The sequence below is a fragment of the Tursiops truncatus genome, chromosome 18 (assembly GCF_011762595.2).
Source record: "Tursiops truncatus isolate mTurTru1 chromosome 18, mTurTru1.mat.Y, whole genome shotgun sequence".
Lineage (NCBI taxonomy): Eukaryota > Metazoa > Chordata > Mammalia > Artiodactyla > Delphinidae > Tursiops > Tursiops truncatus.
The window spans coordinates 32,373,542-32,393,891 of record NC_047051.1 but is presented as its reverse complement, the minus strand read 5'-3'; the positions used below and the strand labels follow the sequence as shown (position 1 = coordinate 32,393,891).

General features: G+C 34.8%; 1 protein-coding gene across 1 annotated transcript in view; it reads left to right on the top strand.

Annotated features, from left to right (window-relative positions):
- Positions 1–20,350, top strand: part of DIAPH3 (diaphanous related formin 3) — a 539,529-nt gene that overhangs the window by 267,374 nt on the left and 251,805 nt on the right. Inside the window, exons 19-20 of the mRNA XM_073795265.1 lie at positions 2,013–2,107; positions 6,181–6,282. Of these exons, the coding sequence (XP_073651366.1) occupies positions 2,013–2,107; positions 6,181–6,282 (197 nt within the window). The remainder of the gene's footprint in view (positions 1–2,012; positions 2,108–6,180; positions 6,283–20,350) is intronic.

The following is a 20,350-nucleotide window of genomic DNA, read 5'->3' as shown; positions in this document are numbered from 1 at the left end:
TTTCCTTTCTTTCACTACAGCTCAGAAATAGATTTAAGATTAAGATAAAAAATAATTTTAAAAAATATTTCAAGGTTCTCTGTCTACTTTGCCATGCTGCCTGAAATACAAAACTATAATTTCTTTCTCTCAATTACTATATTATGCCTTGGTATAATTCTTTCCTTTTAATCTTGCTATTTAACATTATAACCTTTTCTACATTTTGTTATTGTGTCCATGGTTAGGTTTCTTGAGTAGAATTTACTGTCTCTCAAAGGGAATTTTAAGGATTCTGATTAATCTTACTATCTTTCTAAGTTTGCAATACAGGTACTATCTTAACAATTTGCCTTCTCAATTTGCTTACTTCTGATGTTTAACATATTATTTATTATTTTTTTGTAACTTTTTTCTTATTCCTTTGCGTTTTCATACATTTTTCTCATTTTCCTATTTGGACCTCACTGTTTTCTAAATGAAGTGGGAGAAAGCCCTCTGAATTTTGAGGCAGGTTCATCCCCCCAATTTCCTTGCTTTCTAATTGTTTTAAGCGCTTTTAATTGTTTTAGTGTTTTCTTTTTATTTTGTCAGATATCAATCTTTTCATATGTTTTTCACTGATTTTTATGATTAAGAAGTTCTTCTCTAACCATAAATGAGCTAATTTGCCATGCTAAATTTCTTCTAATATTCCTATTTGTTAATATTTATATTTAATCCTACAATCATATGCAACTTGTTTTATACATGATGTACAGATTTAGATTTTATTCCCTTTCTATCAATTATTCATTGATTATCTCTTTGAGATCATATATATATTATATTTTTGTGCTTTCTAATGTCTATAATGGGGTTATCCTTTTATAATTCCACTAATCTCTATCTTTTACAATATCATTTAGCTCCTTTGTTCCATCTTATGCTTGGGATATTGAGGGTTATACACATTTATAATTTCTAGCACTATTATCCCACGTTTATGTGTGAGTTCAAAATGTGTGAATGAAGCTGATAATAAGAACACAGATGGTGCTCTCGTTGTTCGTCTGTAATTGATCCATGGTATCCTCAGGAATACAGCCTTACTCCAAGAAAGATCATGTTTTCTCTGTCTTATGTAAAATAGTGTTTTTATATGAAAGTACCTACAAGTGAAATGATATGTTTGGTATATAAAACAAAGTAGTAGGTAGTGGTAGCAAGGTCTGTGTGTGTTCAAGAAGTGACATCTGTCACTGGACAGAAGAAACAATAATACTAGTCAAATAAGGGGAGAAACAGTAAAAGCATTAAATCTAATGCTATGAAAATATTCTTATATACTTTTGAAATCATTGTGTTTTAAAATAAGATGTATGAGGTATAAAAATGGAAATAATGTTGAAATTCTCAGTAATAACATATTATCCCATCTAGTCCATTTGGACAGTTTTCCATTGAAATTTGTGTTCTAATATTGCATATTTAAGCTTTAGTTACATAAAAAAGGTATTTCTCTGGCATATTGTCTACAATATTTCTGAACAGTGAAGTGCTATTATAACTTGGAAAAGTGTTAATGCACTGCTTAGCAGTTTTCTTAAAAAAATTTTTTTTCTGAACTATTTAGTAAGGCCAGAAGATATTATGCAGGCTAATAACACACATGTGTAGATAAATATTACATGTACATATTGAGGTTTTATGGTTCTTTTCATTACAATGTGATATCTCTATAGTGTTCTAAACATATTTCAGTTTTCTAAAATCACATCAAAATTGGCACCATTCCTATGTTAGGCTAATAACTAAGCATTAAAAATCAACCTCAGAACCAGCATAATAATATAGGACTGTTGTTTAAACACTAGTTCTAAAACTGGAGAAGGGTATAAAATGTGCTAATGAAAGTTTCCCCCACAGTAATTATATTAAATAATTAAAATCTCTCACTTTATGAATTATTTTTGATTTTATATATAGAACTACATCTCAAATTGTTTTCTTACCTTCTTCATTATTAACCTTTTTTTTCCTCTTCCTCTTAGCAATCTTCCTGAGTTCTTTTCGGGTACCATATGAGGAAATCAAAATGATGATATTGGAAGTGGATGAAACACAGTTGGGAGAGTCTATGATTCAGGTAAACAAACAGGCAGAGAGCTTAAATTCCAATATTTCATTGCAAGCTTCTCATTAAATAGAAATCTGTAAGTGAAGCAAAATTCTTAAACTAAATCATTCAACTGGAAAATCATTGCTGCATAATTAGTTTGAGCATAACTTCTGCATTGCCAGAAGATAAAGCTCTGCATCTTCTCTTAACTGCAAACTAAATATAATGCTATCAAATGATTACATTTCAATTATTTCAAATGACTGTTTTTGAAAGGTAAATTGTTTACTTTTACATGTACGTTTATGTTACAGTTAAGACTAGTAATATGCTAATTTAAATTTATTTGTATAATCCTTATAGAATGTATTTTTCTTGGGCTTATATGTCTTATAAAGGTATATTATTGTTTGGTATAGAAGACTGAGGGAGTTTTCTCTTTATTTAGAGTTACCTTGATTAACAACCCTTACTTGAGTCATTTGTGTTCCCATGAATTCTAGAAATTTGTTTGCATGGTATTCTGAATCATTCAGAAGGCTGGAAGATTTTTAAAATATTTTCTACTCACAGGATTATTTAACGAATGCTAGTATGGTTTCAGAATTACTTGCTGAATTCTATACATAAGGTACAGTAATGCATGTCTTGTTTAAAGTTGGAGAAGCAGACCACAAATCATACAGTGAGAGAATAATATCTTCAGTTTGCTGTCTTTTATTCTTATTGGTTATTTTAACAACTGATTAAAAATATTCTAGATGTTTTAATCCATTGTTAACAACTGATTAAAAATATTCTAGATGTTTTAATCCATTGTTAACAACTGATTAAAAATATTCTAGATGTTTTAATCCATCAGTAAGTGGTATCCTTGGAAGTTCTTGGTTTTGTCTGTCCCATCTTCTAAGTGTGGTGGTAATATATAATCCCATCAGTGATTTGTGCTGAGTCCCAGACTCATAAACTACCTAATTCAACAAACCTTTTTCAAGCATTTTTTTTTTTCCTCTAGTAGTTTCTCTTTACTACATTTTGTCTTTATTCCTGTTGATCGTGAATGTGCTTTGTTCTTGAGAGTAGATTTCCAAGTCCCTTCAATAAAATATTTCTACTTAATGCATATGTAATTTTTACAATGTATTTGTTAAATATTTACAGAGTAGCTTTTAAGTTGATTATATGAATATTTTGGATGATCATGTGGCTTTTGTTGTTTGAGATGGAAAAAAGTTTGCATTTTAAAATTCATGTCCTAAGAACATTCAGTTCCATATAATTTATTAATATATTAGTTTTCTATTACTGCTTTAACAATTTACCACAAATCTAGTGGCTTACTATAAAACAAATGTATTACATTTTTGTAGAACAGAAGTCTGGTGTGGGCCTTACCGTGCCAAAGTCCAGGTGTCAGCAGACTTGCATTCCTTTCCGAAGGCTTCAGAGGAGAGTTCATTTCTTTGTCTTTTCCAGCTCTTCATGGTTGCCCGCATTCCTTGGCTGGTCGATGCCTCCCTTTAATTTCCAAGCCAGCAATGTTGCAGCTCTCTGTTCCTGTCTTATATAGTCACATCTTCCTCTTACTCTGTTATTCTCTCCCTCTTCCACTTTTAATGACCTTTGTGATTACATTGGGCACATTGGTTAATCCAGGATAATCTCTCTAGTTTAGGGTCAGCTGATAGCAACTTTAATTCCATCCCAAACCCTAATTCCCTTTGTCATGTAACCTAATATTTCACAGGTTCTGGGGATTAGGTGTGAACATTTTAGTGGGATTGGGGCATTATTCTGGTTATCACACTTGCTAAATATAAAACCAATCTTATGAATTTAAAATCTAAAAATTTAGTTTGGACATATGCAAAGTCTTCAAATATTCATTAACAATAGAATTTTATGCTATTTGAAGTCTTGTTTTTAATTTTAAAAATACTTTCTAATTGTAAAGTGAAGAACTTGCCTGTTTTGAACAGGGCATGGAAAAAACATTACTTTGTAATAAATCATTATTTTGGTAGGCTTTGTTCATTGTCATGATCTTATTATGGCATATCTAGTTATTTATTCATATATAACAAGATGTCAGTATTGATGTCATCTTTGCATGTTATTTTTCCACCTCATTGTTACCCATTTACCTTTGTCCCACCAGTCTTTAATTAATTAATTAATTTAGCACGTATTTCATGGTGCTCACCATGTGCAGGGCATGGTGTTAGGCTCAATCGGACATAGACTTTACCTTTCTGGAGTGGCAAGGGAGATGGCATTTATATATAACTATAATACAGGATAAACATGGCTGTGTTGAGGTTGTTTTAGAACTAGGTAATGTGCTAAGTGTGCGTATCTGTGTGTAAGTGTCCTTAAAGGTTGAATATGGCATGTATGTAGAAAAGAGCAGAGAGATCGTGTGAGGGAAAAGCTGGGTGTGTGGGGGCAACTGAAGAATTTAGTTCGATAGGAGCTTAGGATGGGAAATATGATAAAGGGAGAGACAAAGGAAGGTCGGGCCTGTACTCTTATAAATCACAATAGTTTCATTACTTTAGAAAGCAAAAATAATGAAGTGAAAAATTAATGAATTTGTGATGAAAGATGAAAACTTAAGTATATATTAACTAAAAATACTTAAGGGGATATGATGATTATCTGAAAGGATGCTGAAGAAATTCAGAAGCCCAATGTAATAAATAGATCAGATGTCAACTAGAATGATTAAAAGAAAATATTAATAACCAGGTGTTTTGATCTCAGGCAATTCTACTAAGGGAAGCTTCTGTTTATATGGGAAAATCATATACCTTTATTGTTTTTATTCAGTTTGATAGTATTAACGGTGAATACTTTCTTTAGGGATGATCTTAAATTGCCACTTTTTTGTTTGTTTTTGGCCAGTCAATCAAGTTTATGTCCAAAGGTACACAGTGAGTCAAAAACTTGTTCTTTGATCTAACTCTTTGATATGTAACATTCTCTAACATTATTTTTTAACTAATAACACCTTTGGGTTTTTTTTTCCTCCTTAAATATATTCAGCATGATGTAGGGTTAATTATAATTTGTACTTGACTTTGGGCTTGTACAGAGTTTATAGATGGTGTAATTTGGAATTGTGAGCACCAACCACTCTTTTCTTTCTTAATTTTAATATCCGTATACTAACTCGCTATAATACTATTATAGTCGATTATATTTTGATTATATTTTGATACAGAGGATCTATATAGACTTTGTCTAAGGGATGGTTTAACAGAGAAGCGTAATTATACGTATTCCCTTGGTCTTTCTCCATTGGGAGTGTTTCTGTTTTCTGTGTGGCTTGTGACATGTTGACATGTCCTGAAATGGAAGTGATCCATTTCTGTGGCTGTGCGTGGACAAAGGAGCCAGAACAACCAAATGAACCTGTGGTTTCTGGGCTGCAGATGATATAGGCAAAGGGCTGTTACAGCCATGGCACTTAAGTTCTCTCTATATGCTTTCATCTGCAAGGTGTATCATCCTGTGTCTTCAATGCCTTTTCAAATTTTCTTTCACATCAGAAAAGTTACTTTGTTTTAGAGATGTCTTCATTTTTATTATTAAAACTGTAATCATATTGGTTAAATCTTGCAAATGCTGTCATTACAATTCCCTTGATTTCTTTTCCATTCTTTACCTTCCCTATTAATAGCAATATGATGATTTCTTTTATCCCTGTGAGTGAAGTGCTAAAATATGTTTGGCTTTGCCTGAAATTTATCACATTTAATTCCCTAAAGCTGAAATGTAATTGATCACATTTATCCAGGTGAGAAAGCTGTTCCTTTGGTATAGGTTGAATTCTTCTTTCTCCAATATATAGCTAATCAAATAAATATTCAGTAGTACTTGATTTGAATATATAATAACCCTGGATAGAGAAGAGGAAAATTGGTTGCTTTCAAGATGCAGAGAATGTAACTTAAGGTTTAGTATTAGGGAGGTTACCTAGAAATAAAACTAAAGATTAACTTCTTCAATGATTTCCTTCCCATAGTTTATTAAAAAATTTTCCTAGAATTTAAGAAGCATATTTAGTGAAGATATTTTCTTTTGGTTTTAATTTTTAGAACTTAATGAAGCATCTTCCTGATCAAGAACAGTTAAATTCACTGTCTCAGTTCAAGAGTGACTATAACAACTTATGTGAACCCGAGCAGTTTGCTGTTGTGGTAAGTACTGTCTCTCAGTGTCAGCTCTCTTTGGAGGGGATTTTTATACTGTGCAAAAATAGAGAAAAGGAAATGTAAGGCTTTTCACATCATCATTGCTCAAAAACATTTAATGTCCATCTTGCATTTTTTTTAAACCTGAGGATATTTATGGGAAATTATCTTGATTTTAAACTATATATTGAAATTCTAGCCATAAATGAAGTCCAAGAATTTTTTTCAAAAGCATAAACGTGATTTTTTTTAAGTTCTCTTTTTAATGTCAAAATGTAAAATGAAACCTGTACTCCTAAAACTGGAGAGTATATTTGTGATTTATTCTAGTGCTGTGTATTCCAACATATTGCGAGAGTAGCTTCAGTTTTTCATTCTAATCATTCACTTCAGTTCATCTCATATTTTAGACTCTGAAATTAGAAATATAGTTTCTTTCTTGGCAATGAGGGTGAAAAATGAATACATTTTAGAAAATCTTCAAGATACCTTGATAATCACCTTGTTCTGGCTTCCTACTTTATAGAAGTTGGGGTCTAAAGAGGTGAAAAAAGACTTTCCAGTGTTATATATTAGTGGTATTGTAACTTTAAGATTTTTTATCAAGCTTTCTTTTCTCCTGCTCTTTCCTTCTACCATTAAATTATCATTTTGAGATTGGTTACACTCAGCCATCATGATGATATTTTAAAGTAGTATTTCATTTTTTTTTAATATATAAGATTATTTTTTTCCTGCAGCTTTCAGCTATATTATTACCAACTTCCAGGGACATGATGGAATTGTATTTGATATAATTTTGAAAATTTGGATTGGATAACTAAAGGACTATGTCTACATACTATATTTGGCATGCTGTCGATGTTTGCTCTTAAACTCCTTCCTGTGTCTTCATGAACCCATTCTACTCAGCCCTTCCTACAGCACCTCCCCTCCTCCCTCACCCTCCATCCTGAACCCAAAGTTCACAAACTCAGAAGAAAAAAAAGCACCTTTTTCCTGTTCACAGCCTTATAATTTTTATTATGAAACTTTTAAATTTATTATCTTTAGAAAAATGCTTTTTTTTTTCCCAATTCTCCAGAATACTCTTTTCTCCTCATCTTGTTTTTCTCTTTTCTTTTTTTTTTTAATTTCCTTATTTATTTTCTTTCACCTGGTCACTCTGTCGTTCTCTTGATCCCTATTTGGCATAATATCTTCCATATGAGACACAGGAGAATTTGCATTACATTTTCAACCACAGACTACTTAGAGTTTTGATTTTTGCCCATCTTTTTTGACTCTTGAATGAAAAGCATAACATGTAAAATTATAATTTTGAAATATTCCCATCCACATTAAGCCTGAAACACATACAAACTTATGTGAAAATGTCTATTTAACGAGTAACCTTTTATATTGCATATCATCACAGAGATTTAAAACTATCCCATGTTCTTTCTAGTGATTGTCACAGAAGAATGAACTCAAACTTGCAGATATTTCAGGTTTATTTAAATAGCCAGGTTATGCCCGCCTTTGAAAACGAGAGTTCACATCAAAGAGATATGAGTTACAAGCAGTGTGCTCAGAGGGATCAGAAAGTTAAAACAATTATATTCCCAGATACCAGGGCTAGAGGTTATAGTTTTGATTTTAAGACAGAAATGGATCACTTCCATTTCAGGACATGTCAACACAAACTTGACCTTGACTCTCCACATTCCATGCTGGATCATACCTGACTACAAATGGAATATAATGAGAAAGGGAGTGATGCTGTTGAAAACCATCTGCTATGGAAATATGAACAGAGCTTCATTACCTGTTGATTATGAATATTCCTAAAAATATTGTTTCAAGTTCTGGTTTGTGTTGTACTAACATTGTAAAATATAATTGTCTTGGTGAAGAAAGCAGAAAGACAGTTGAAGAAAAAATGAAAACTTTCTATATACTCTTTTTTGGGGGAGGGGGTGACAAATGGTAATGTTCTTCAACTTCACCTTTTTTTCCATATCAATTATTCACCATTTCCAATCTGGCTCTCCCTACTTCTCAAACTCCTGCCCATCCCCCAAAAGACAGGAAAATTTGCTTAGAGTTCTCAACAATACTTGAGAGTTACCCAAAAAATGATGAACAGCATGGAATGCCTTGAAGTTTTCTGTTCTCCTTTCTGGATTAAAAGCTCAATAAGTTCACTAATTCATTAAAGAGTGATGTATTTTCAATTTATCAACATTGTATAAATGATATAAATTTGGTGGTTTTAGGAAACTGATTATAATTACCAGGTACATTTTTAAAGATTCCCATAATGCTGTTTTATTTTTATTTTTATTATTATTATTTTTTTTTGCGGTATGCGGGTGTCTCACTGCCGTGGCCTCTCCCGTTTCGGAGCACAGGCTCCGGACGCACAGGCCCAGCGGCCATGGCTCATGGGCCCAGCCGCTCCGCGGCATGCGGGATCCTCCCAGACCGGGGAACGAAACTGCGTCTCCCGCATCGGCAGGCGGACCCTCAACCACTGCGCCACCAGGGAAGCCCTGTTTTATTTTAAAAGTTATATGCTTAATGTAATTGTGTATATGTCAAAGACGGGCTGTTATCTTGAGGTAAGCTAAACTGCAGATTCCTACAAGACTTTTCTCTTGTAGAAAAGCCTTTACTTATTGACTAAACCTAAAGTGCTAATCATTTCTAGATGCAAAATCATCACAGAGTCATAAACAAGGAAGAGTCAAAGGTTGGGATAGCCTTTGCACCCAAATAGGGCCAAAGCTTGCCTTTTTATTTGTTTTCACTATAGATAGACTTGCTGTTAGCTCTGTTTCATCTTCAGGTTCTATACACTGATATTGTGATTTCTAGCATTGTTTTCATTTTAACAAAAATCAGTTAAAACCCTGCAGTTATGTTACTTGCCAGTCAGTTTACATTTTTCTTTTATCCAGTTATGTAAATTCATTCATTTGACTCATGTGAATTACAGAAGTATTCTTTTTAAATAAACACTCAAATTTGATACAATCGATAAAGTCACTAAGGTTGTTTGCATTATATAATCAACTTTAATTCCAAACAAGAATTATGTAAAATAGTAAACAAACAAAATGCAGCTTACCTGGACATCTGTGTTTGTTTACAGTATTTCTCTTTGGTAGAAAGGCAGTGTTCAAAAGTAACACATCCAAAATGCTAATAACCAATGTCAATTAAAGACCAAATAGAATGTATAAAATATAACATATAAATTAGAAATATGTTCTACTTTTGTCATGTATTACATACAACTATCCAGGGTTCTATGTCCTATAGAGTATGGTATACAAATATAGTATTCAGAAATATGTGAATATCCATTAAGTTGTACATCCTTTAAGCTTTCTTTCAACCACTAAACCATTTGCTATGTCTATATTCTTTCCAGGTTTCCTGTAATACAGAGTTTCATATCCACTTTTATTTATTTCTCCCTTGAAATTGGAAGCAAAATTCTTTAATCCTGATATTATCTCTATTCTTTAAAAAGCAGTCTTAATGCAGGTGTACTAGACCTGGGTACTTTTATGGTTCTAAGGGTTTAGTCACTCATCTGTTATTACTGGTAATTCAGAATCTTAAGGTATCTCCCTGAACTAATTCTCCCTGCAGCCCTTCTGACTCGGGCATTGGCCAGTTTGAGCAGGACAGTTCTCAGGTGTTCCAGAGCTGGCCCTGTCTATGCCTTGTAGTCTAGTAGTGGTGTTGACATGGTGGTGGCTGGTACCTTTTAGAACTGATATCCAGTGCTGTGAATTCAGAACCTAGTAGTTTAATGCGATTATTGACTTGTTTTGTGGCTGATAGTGTATTTATATGTCCTTTGTTTTCCAGGGGATTTTGGCATAAGGAAAACAATAGCCCATCAAAAAGTCTGAACAAGCTGTCATTTAATGTTGAGAGACTAAGTGTTCTAGTCAAATGGTATTTTGTTATTTTAGAGGAGCATTCTGGGAGGCGGTTCATCTCTATATCTTTCTGTGTGACTTGAAATGAATGAGACCGTTTACATGCTAATTTTATTTGTTGGTTTAGGTTTTGGGCAGAAGACACTGAGTACTAACTGATGTGCTGAACTTGAAATATTCTTTTCCCTGGATAGTCCAGGACACAACTTTTTGCTGAGAAATTGGTTCATATTTAGCATGTCCTTGCCTCATGCTTTATTCAACTTAATTTTCTATCAATAAGATTTAGAAATGAAAATATTCTTCCTAGAAACTCTCACTCATTGGATCAGTTACCTGTCTCTTTTCTTGGATTCTTCCGTTCCCTCTTTAGCCCCAGAACCTTCTCATTTATTTCCCCAAAATATTGCCTACTTACCAAAAGTTGGTTCCCATTGTGTAGAACCTGATTTTAGTTACGTGACTGTATTTTTTATATTAGCAGTGATCTTCTGATCAATAAGCCATTAGGTAAAATCACTGTGCTCACAGTAGCATGGTTAACTGTGTGAGAAATAAGATATGTAAATATTCAGTGGGATCACAAGATTTAGCTGAAGTTTACAAAGAGGCCTACAATTTGCATTTGAAACTTGGTGTACTAGACTTTCTTTGATTAAAAATTCTAGGTTTTTGAGTATTTGTTTCCACATTATTTAGTTCTGTTAAGCTGCCAATTCTTCAAAGGAATCATAATGTTTATAGGAAATTGAATTAAACAATGTTCTTTTTGTGTACTGTATTTTGATCTACCACCATTTGGTGTCACTGCAGGGCAGGGCTTTTAAACTTTGTGCGGTAGAGACCTCCTGTTTTGTTTTTTTTTTAATCAAAAAATGTTGTAGGAAGTTCATGCAAATTTCCCTGCATTAAAAATGCCTCATTTTAAAATACACCTAAATATTCGTGTTATAAAACATTTAAATAGCATATAAAAATATTGAATACAATGTAGAAGCTCCTTGTATCTCACTCCCCACTGCATCCCATATAAATGATCATTTTTAACATTTTGTTGACTTTCCGATCCTATTTCTTTATATTTACAAATGTATGCATGTTCATATGCACATTGTTCTGAAAGTTTTCACCGTGAAATATGTTTTGGAGGCTTTTAGTTTTATAATGTGTTGTTTTGAAATTCCTATGTGGTATTTCATGGTCCCTACTATGACTTTTTCTGTAACTATTCCCTTAATGAAGGATAGTTGAAAGAAAGCTTCAAGGACGTACAATTTAATGGATATTCACATATTTCTGAATACTATATTTGTATACCAAACTCTATAGGACGTAGAACCCTGGATAGTTGTATGTAAGTAATACATGACAAAACATATTTCTCATTTACATGTTATATTTTATATATTCTATTTGGTCTTTAATTGACATTGGTTATTAGCATTTTGGATGTGTTACTTTTGAACACTGCCTTTCTACCAAAGAGAAATACTGTAAACAAACACAGATGTCCAGGTAAGCTGCATTTTGTTTGTTTACTATTTTACATAACTCTTGTTTGGAATTAAAGTTGATTATATAATGCAAACAACCTTAGTGACTTTATCGATTGTATCAAATTTGAGTGTTTATTTAAATAGAATACATCTGTAATTCACATGAGTGAATTGAAGATCCACATTACTTACTTAAAGGAACGTTCTGTGTTTTGGGAGAAGCTTGGTTCTTTGCACATAATAGGAACGTGATAAATAGCAGTGGATTAAGTCTTTCGTTTGATTGTGTGGAACATCTTGTAAAGTTGTAAAATAAGCAATGAAATGCCACTGACCATCCCTCACTAGCTCCCTAAACTGCTTCAGTTGCTTCCCATAACTTTTACATGGATGTCTAAAATTTTTAGAATAGCATTAAAGTTTTAAAAACAAACCAACAAAACTTCATTGAGCTATAATTGACATACAGTAAAATGCACATATTTAAAATTTGCAGAATTTGATTAATTTTGACATAAGTACACTCATGAAACCATCACCATAATTAAGATAATGAACATACCGATCACCCCCAAGTGTTTCCTCAGACTTCTCCATAATCCCTTCCTTCCTAGCCACCCAGTCACCCAGCATTAGGTCTTTAAGGAGGCAATTCCTGCCCCGTCCGCTGTCTTACTTTCTCCTTGTGCTTTGTCTTTCCTCCACAACTTGCTGTGCTCTCAAGGCACCACACTCAGGGCTGTCAATAGGCTGCTTTTCCTTTCTTTTTGCTTTGAGGAAGCCCTTTCTGGAATTCTTTCCCTAGCATTTCTGTTATTCCCTGTAGAATTCAGGATCCTGCCTCTTTGCTACCATAATGCCCAGTGTATATATCTAAATGGTTCTTATTACCCTGGAATATAGTCATAGTATTCATGTATGCTTGGAACTTCTTGACATGGTATACTACACAGACACATCATAATTGTCCAAAGTCCATAGATTACCTTAGGGTTCACTCTTTTTTTTTTTTTAACATCTTTATTGGAGTATAATTGGTTTACAATGGTGTGTTAGTTTCTGCTTTATAACAAATTGAATCAGCTATACATATACATATATCTCCATATCTCCTCCCTCTTGTGTCTCCCTTCCACCCTCCCTATAGTGTTCACTCTTGGTGTTGTGCATTCTGTGGATTTGGGCAAATATATAATGACATGTATCCATCATTATGGTATAATACAGAGTATTTTTTTTAAATCATATTTTGAAATGAAAATGTTAGATACTCTTGAGATAGTTTTTTTGTTTTTGTTTGTTTTTGTTTTTGTTTTTTGTGGTACGCGGGCCTCTCCTGTTGCGGAGCACAGGTTCCGGACATGCAGGCTCAGCGGCCATGGCTCACGGGCCTAGCCGCTCCGCGGCATGTGGGATCTTCCCGGACCGGGGCACGAACCTGCGTCCCCTGCATTGGCAGGCGGACTCTCAGCCACTGCGCCACCAGGGAAGCCCTGAGATAGTTATTTTAATTTTTGTTAAAATGGGTCTCCAGACAATTATTTCTCTGGGTAAGAATGGGTTAATTCAAAAGTAGACCAATTACCCAACACTTTTGGGCATAAAAGTATAATTTCACACTTTTTTTCAAAACAGAATATAATCACCCTATATGATTCTGCCACCTAACTTGTAGACTTGTCACAGTATTCCACTTTTCTCCTGGTACCACACCTACGTTGGACCTTTTCCTGATCCTTCTTTAACTCAGAAGGCCATGGTGTTTAAGTCTGTCAATACTCAGGTACTCAGTGGTTGTATATTCTAAAAAGTGTTGAGGAAATTGTGATTTGGTATAAGAATCACAGCTTATTGAAACAATTTAAGAAAAGACTGATCAAGATTGGTGAGGGACCTGAAAGAAGATGTCCACTGAGCCATCGCTTTCCCATATTTAAAATATCCATCTCTCTCATTCCTCAAGTGCTGATTATTTTGAGTGCTTTGCAAATGTCCAGACAAAAAATCATTCATGTTTCACAGAATTATCACTTTAAAACTTAACAAAAGACATGGAATTAGTGCAATACAGTGTCTTCTTCAAGGACCCACTTTGGCTTCTTATAATTACTATTTCCTTTACTCTTTAATAATTCATCTTCAGTCTTGTCTGTCAGTGGCATAAATCTTGCCAGTCTCTCCTCCTGGAAAATATGAAGTTCTGTTTGTCTTCAGTTGCTGCTTTTTGGTACCTGTCCAGTTGTCCCAGGTCCTTCATATTCCATGATGTTCTAGATAGCACTCTGGCAGTCTCATCTGCAAATCTACCCAGGAGGACATTTGTTTAGAATAATAAACTGTTATAACTCTATCCATAGCTATTTAAATCTTAGAGGTCTGCTTCTCTTAAGATCACAAACGTTCAGCTGTTGTTCAGTTATTCTTGTCACTTTGCTTTGCAACCTTCTTGACATGCTTCTACCAGGATCCAGGACTTAATATAGGCTCACTAGTGCAGATGGCTTTTCTTCCACCTAGTTTAGGGCTTATTAATTTAGCTTGCTTTCAATTGTCATTGATCTGTAGCCTGAAATTCTTCAGACATGTAATACTTCTGTCATTTTCCTTATGATCTTATTTCTGCTTTTCATCTCCTTTAGCAGCCTAAGTCAAAATGATCACAGTGCCATTTGAATTTTTAGTGAAACTTATAGAAATTCTGTTGGTTTAAGTAGTTAAACATCAGTTGTCAGCTAATGTCTGTTGGTTTAAGTAGTTAAACATCAGTTGTCAGCTAATATCTGTCTTGCCCATCGTAGTATTTTCTCTGAAGATCTTTTCTCTCACAGATTTCTTCTTAATTCTGCCTACATATGACACAATGGGGGTACATGTTGACAGAACTCTTAAAAGGCCATTTACACCTTTTTCTTTACATGTTTAACAGGTAGTATAAAATGTGTAACAGATTTATCGATTTAGGCAAATATACTGAAATTCACAGAAAATTAGAGGCTTTTTTATGGTGGAACTTAACATAGCTTCACTGCTGATAGATTGAGTATATTTAAGAACATCTCTGGTATTGATCTGAGTTCTCATTAGATGCTTCTGAGGAAATAGCTTCGGGTCCATTAGTGTTGCCTCAGCCTTTTGGTGTTACAGGGGTCTGGATTACCAGGTGTTTTATGGATGAATTTAGACCTTGAGATTATATTGGTAACTGTACTGCTGTCTCATGTGTTTTATTTCAATACCCGTCTCCTTGGCTCAGCAATGATTCATTTGTTTGTTCATTTATTTGGCAAATATTTATTGAACACCTACTGTGTGCTGGGCATTGCTCTGGACTCTGAGTTTGTTGCAGTGAACATGTCTCTTACTCCTTCTTGGTCTTACATTTTGGTTGAGTATAGTAACAATATACACAGAAACAAAAACGTGATGTAATATCAAGTAATACTAAGTACTCCTCAGGAAGTGGTGGCATGAGGGCGGTGCATACGTGTGAGATTAACATGGCTGGGGAAGGCCTCTCCCATCTGAGCAGAAGCCTGTGTGGCTGTCTTGGGAAAGCATGTTATAGACAGAGGAGACCACAAGCGCCAGGCTTTGAGGGATATGTGAGTGTGACACAGCTGAGGCTGGAGCTGTGGCAAAGTGAATGAGGGGGTGTGGGAATAGGAGGGGACATCAGAGAGATGCCACCAGGACCTTGCAGCCATGTTGTGAGGCCCGTGGACATTATCCTGAGAAAGCCATTGGAGAGTTTTAAACAAAGAAGTGAAATTATCCTATCTGTGCTTTAGATTTAGATCAGATTGATTATTCTGGCAGCTGTGTGAGGAACAGATTGCGGGCTGGGGGCGTAAATTGAAGGCAGTGGCCAGTTAACATGTTATGACAATGATTAAGGTGAGACATAGTGGTGGCTTGACAGGCTTGATGGCAGTGTCTCTGGTGAGAAGGGCAGATTCCAAATCCAGAAGCCGGAATTTCTGACAGATTGGATTTAGGGTATGAGAGGGAGTCAAGGATGACTCCCAAGGTGCTTGGCCTGTATAATTTGAAAGATAGGAGATCCTGTTTACAGAGAAGAGGAAAAGACTTGTAAGAGAGACAGACTTTGGGAGGGAAGATCACTTAAAACACCTATAGACATCTAAGTGGACCTATGAAATATGTAGTTAGGATGTAAACTGGGAGTTCAGGGCTGGAGGCATAAATTTGGGAGCCAGTCATGTACATGTGGAATTTAAAGCTGTGGGACTGGATGAGATCAGCCAGGGAGTGAATTAGAAATGTAACACAGGAGACAGTGAAGGGTAAGGCAAAATATGCAAAGCTTACTGGTTTTCTCAATCTTCTCCTTTGAGAGACTCATCGTCAGCAAGGTTTTGTTTGTTTTTGCTGCTGGTTACCACCTCTCTGAGGAAAATTGCAATCCATGGTCTAGGGAATTGTACAAGGTGATTTTATAATGTGACACTATTGCAGTTTGTTTCAAAAACTAAGCATGAGGAAGGGTGAGAGGGCTGTTTGGCATTTGTGGAATATAATTCATCAGGGACCTTTGGAAAGAAGCTAGTGGTCATGAGAATGTGTATCTGTGGAAAGGAAGAAAAGACTACTTTTGCCTCTAGATTTTGCTCTCATATGAAAGAAAATGGAATGATCTCTAATATATCATAATAATAAATGTATAGCGCCTATATTATGAACTAAGATAAAGTTAAAATGCCAAAAGTGTGCAGGCATATTTTGTGATAAAGTCTTGTTTAATCAAGGGATTGAGTTCATTTAGTTCAAATCTACATCAAAATAGTAATATCAAATCCTGCCATTAATGGGAAAAAATCACTTACATACTACCAATTGTGTTCTCTGTAGAGTGGGAGGATAAGTGGAATTGAACTCTGAATGAATTCTCTTATGAGCTTTTGTTACCTTTGTTCCCCTGAAATTAGTAGAATGTCAGCTATATTAAATAACTTTGCAATTCTTTAATTTATTAGAATGAATAAAAACACAGCATGATCAGAATGATATGCTATTTCATTGAGTTGCCAACTCTAGTGAGTTTCTCAAAAACTGAATTTTCAATTGTGATTTATATTGATCTTACCCCTTTTTTCATGTGGTGGCAAAAGGTACGCAATTTTGTTTGTGTTCTATCTAACATGAAAGTAAAATGTAAAATGTTGTGAAATAATTTGATAATATTAAGAAGTGATATCTATGTCAACTTATCTATATCACAGTCTGTTCTTAACACAGCAGCTAGTGACATAAGGCAGATAATCTTCTGTCTCTACCTGTAACCTTATACTGGCTTCCCACCTCAGAGGAGGAGCCTAAATGCTTGCTATAGTTGACAAGGTTCTGCATATGTGCCCCTGCCTCGCTGTTTCGTGCCTCATTTTCTACCACTCTCCCCTAACTCAGCTTTAACCACGTGGCCTCTGTACTGTTCTTCAAACATGCCAATCACATTCTTGGGAGGTTTACATTGGCTGTTTATTCTCCTTGGACTTATTTCCTACATATATCCAAATGGCTTGCTTCCTCATGTCCTTTTGATTTTTCTTCCTATGTCAACTTTTGGAGGTCTTCTCTGAGTACCCTATTTGAAATTGCCCATAACACTTCTTTTCCTCTTCCCTGCTTTATCTTTCCCTCAAGCACTCATTACCTTCTCATTTACTATATTAAGTTCTGTCCATTAATCTGTCTATTAGTTTATCATAAGAATGACCGTGATCATGGCAGGAATCATTCTCTTAGACACCTACTGGTGAATTTCTAATGTCTTGAACAATACCTTGCATGTAATAATCACTAATAAATATCTGATAGATGGATAAATAACTTTCCCTAAGGTGCTTTATGGTTTATTTTAAATACTGAAAAACTAAAACCATTTAGCTCTTGGCTTACTGAGACTTGCCATGCCACATGTTCCTAGTACTGAAACACAAATCTGGGTTAAAATGACTTTGTCTTGGTATTCCAGGTTCCTTCAAATATCCTCCATTGCATTTCTAGTCTAATTAGACTTGGGTTTGAATTCTTAAAGTACCATATACTGGCTATAAAATTTGGGGGAAGTTTCTTAATACCCCTCAATTTAATTTTCTTTATTTATAAAATGTATGTGAATTTAGAGCCTATCTCATTAGGTTGTAGTGAGATTTAAGGGAGAGCGTGCATGTGTGGAGTCAATAGTGAATAATAAGTGCTCAATTCTGTTAGCTGTTTCATACCCTCCTCTTTCTCAATGATTTTATTCACTCCACAGTTGTTTTCTAATAACTCTCTTTGACCATTTTTTTAGATCTCCCAGACTTTTTTGTACTTTGACTTTTAAATATACACAATTTAATGTCCAAAGCAGCAAAGGTCATGGGTTAGGAGTGTGGCCTAAAGGCCAGTTGTGACTCATGAGCCATCTCAGTTATGATCAGCTTTCATGACTTCCAGGTCTCATGATGAGATATGGTGCTGGAGTATTTATTTTCTGTTCGTGGGACCAGTTTTCAGGGGGACAATTCAAATTACTGAAAACCTGATTAGGATGAACGTCTCGTATTAGTGGCACGTGTTGGAGCCAGAAATAACCTCTAGCTCTCTGACTAGGTATATCCAACTGAGGGTCTCTGCCTTAGGAATCTCCTGAAATTAAAATCACCCAGTTGCATACAATAATAGCTTGATGGTTATTATAGAAGGTGTGCTCAAGGACCAAAAAATACTCCCAAATTCATTTTAATTATCTGAGATATTATAATATAGCAGGGTAACCTTCCGCTTGTAAATCATGTCATGCAATAGGAGAGCTAGAGGAGATTAAAAACTTACTCTACATTAGTTTAGTCTGATTATTTTTTAATATGGTTTCTGAGACTTATTACACTTAGAAGACGAGAGTTTGGATAATAGGAGCAAGGAGAGAGATTAATTTTGGAGTTTCAGGTCAGTGACATAGGTATTGTATCAAATTAGCAACTATACCACAGTCAAGTAATTACATGACAATTACATTATTTGGCTTTAGTGATGCACAGTTCACAAGGTATATTTGTATACATTGACCTGGTAGATCTATCCCTCTGATACGACAGCCTCTTAGGCTTATAAGAACTGAAACTCATATAGAAGAGGTGACAACCCAGGACCCCCCCCCCCCCACCTCATAAACAGAAGAGAAGGATTCAGACTCAGGATTTCTGACTCCACATTTCCATATTTTATTTTGTTTCCTCCATACCATGTTGCTTCTAAATACAAGGTTCCTGATCTATTGGTAAAGAATTGTATATATACGAGAGGTGGGAAAGGCTAATGAATGCAAAGGGAAGGTTTTTAAAGGTAGACTTTAGCCTACATTACACTTGTGCTCAGGACTAGTCCCATCCCTGCTTTTCTTTGTAGAAACTAAATGCTAACCATTTTTTATCTTTAGAAACTCAGGGCCCAAATGGGAGGGAAATCTTCTGTCCTTCCCTTGAAGAGCCTGGAATATAAACTGCCTTATCTGGCTCCATCACTCTGTGAGCACTCACTTCACTTGAGAAGCCTTCTCCTCATTTTCTGTCCCCTAGTTGACAGGGAATTGGTGTTAAGAGCCCTTGAAAATATCTTTGGGATACCCAGAACCTCAACTGCGTAAGTTTTATTCATTTTAATTTGCTTGTGGCTCCTGGCACAGAGGATGGCGGTGTTTCAGTCCTATGTTTATTTGGTTCTTTACACACTTGTCTGGGCTTTAAAAACTTTTTTTGTTGTTGCTTTTTGGTTCTTTTCCCTCTTTGCTTATATTTTTATTTTGTATTAAATTGTATGTTTCATTAAACATCCTTATCTTCCATACCAGACTTGGCTCTTTTGAAAGGATAAATGTATTTGTTTTCTTTTCTCTAACATTGGGTCAAGTTTCCTGTCCTGAAACTTAGCTATTATCCGTTATTAATGCTATTTTTCTTTCTTTACCAAGAATGCCAATTTTGTATCCAAGTTGACATATTTATTTAAGGAATAAGATGGGGAACAAAGTAATTCTTTTCCCCTTTAGTGAAAAGCTAAGGTTAACTTCCATACCACCAATATCACTGCTACCAAATCATTTGACTTTTATTTTTGTCCGAATTCCCATCTGCTAGAAATATCTAATTCTGAGTGTGTGTATGTGTACTGTACCAGTTATTGACTTAACGTTATTGACCACCACTGACTTACATTAATATATTAAATAGTCAATTCAGTATAAATTTTAATATGTTTGAGTTCTCATAGTTTGTGGCTTTATGCTGAAACTGATTGGACTAGTATTCTGTCAATGTTTTGTTCATTGGTGTCACATTATGGGTTTCATCCTGTAGAAAGAAATTCAGGATTTTTGAGCCCACATTTCCATATTTTATTTTGTTTTCTCCATACCGTGTTGCTTCTAAATACAAGACTCCTGATCTATTGGTAAACAATTGTGTATATACGAGAGGTGGGAAAGGCTAATGAATGCAAAGGGAAGGTTTTTAAAGGTAGACTTTAGCCTACATTGCATTTTTGCTCAGGACTAGTCCCGTCCCTGCTTTACTGAAGTTTTGTGCTATGGGCAAGTAGTCTTTCAGTCCTCTTTTATCAGTGTTTACTTTGTAAGTAGCT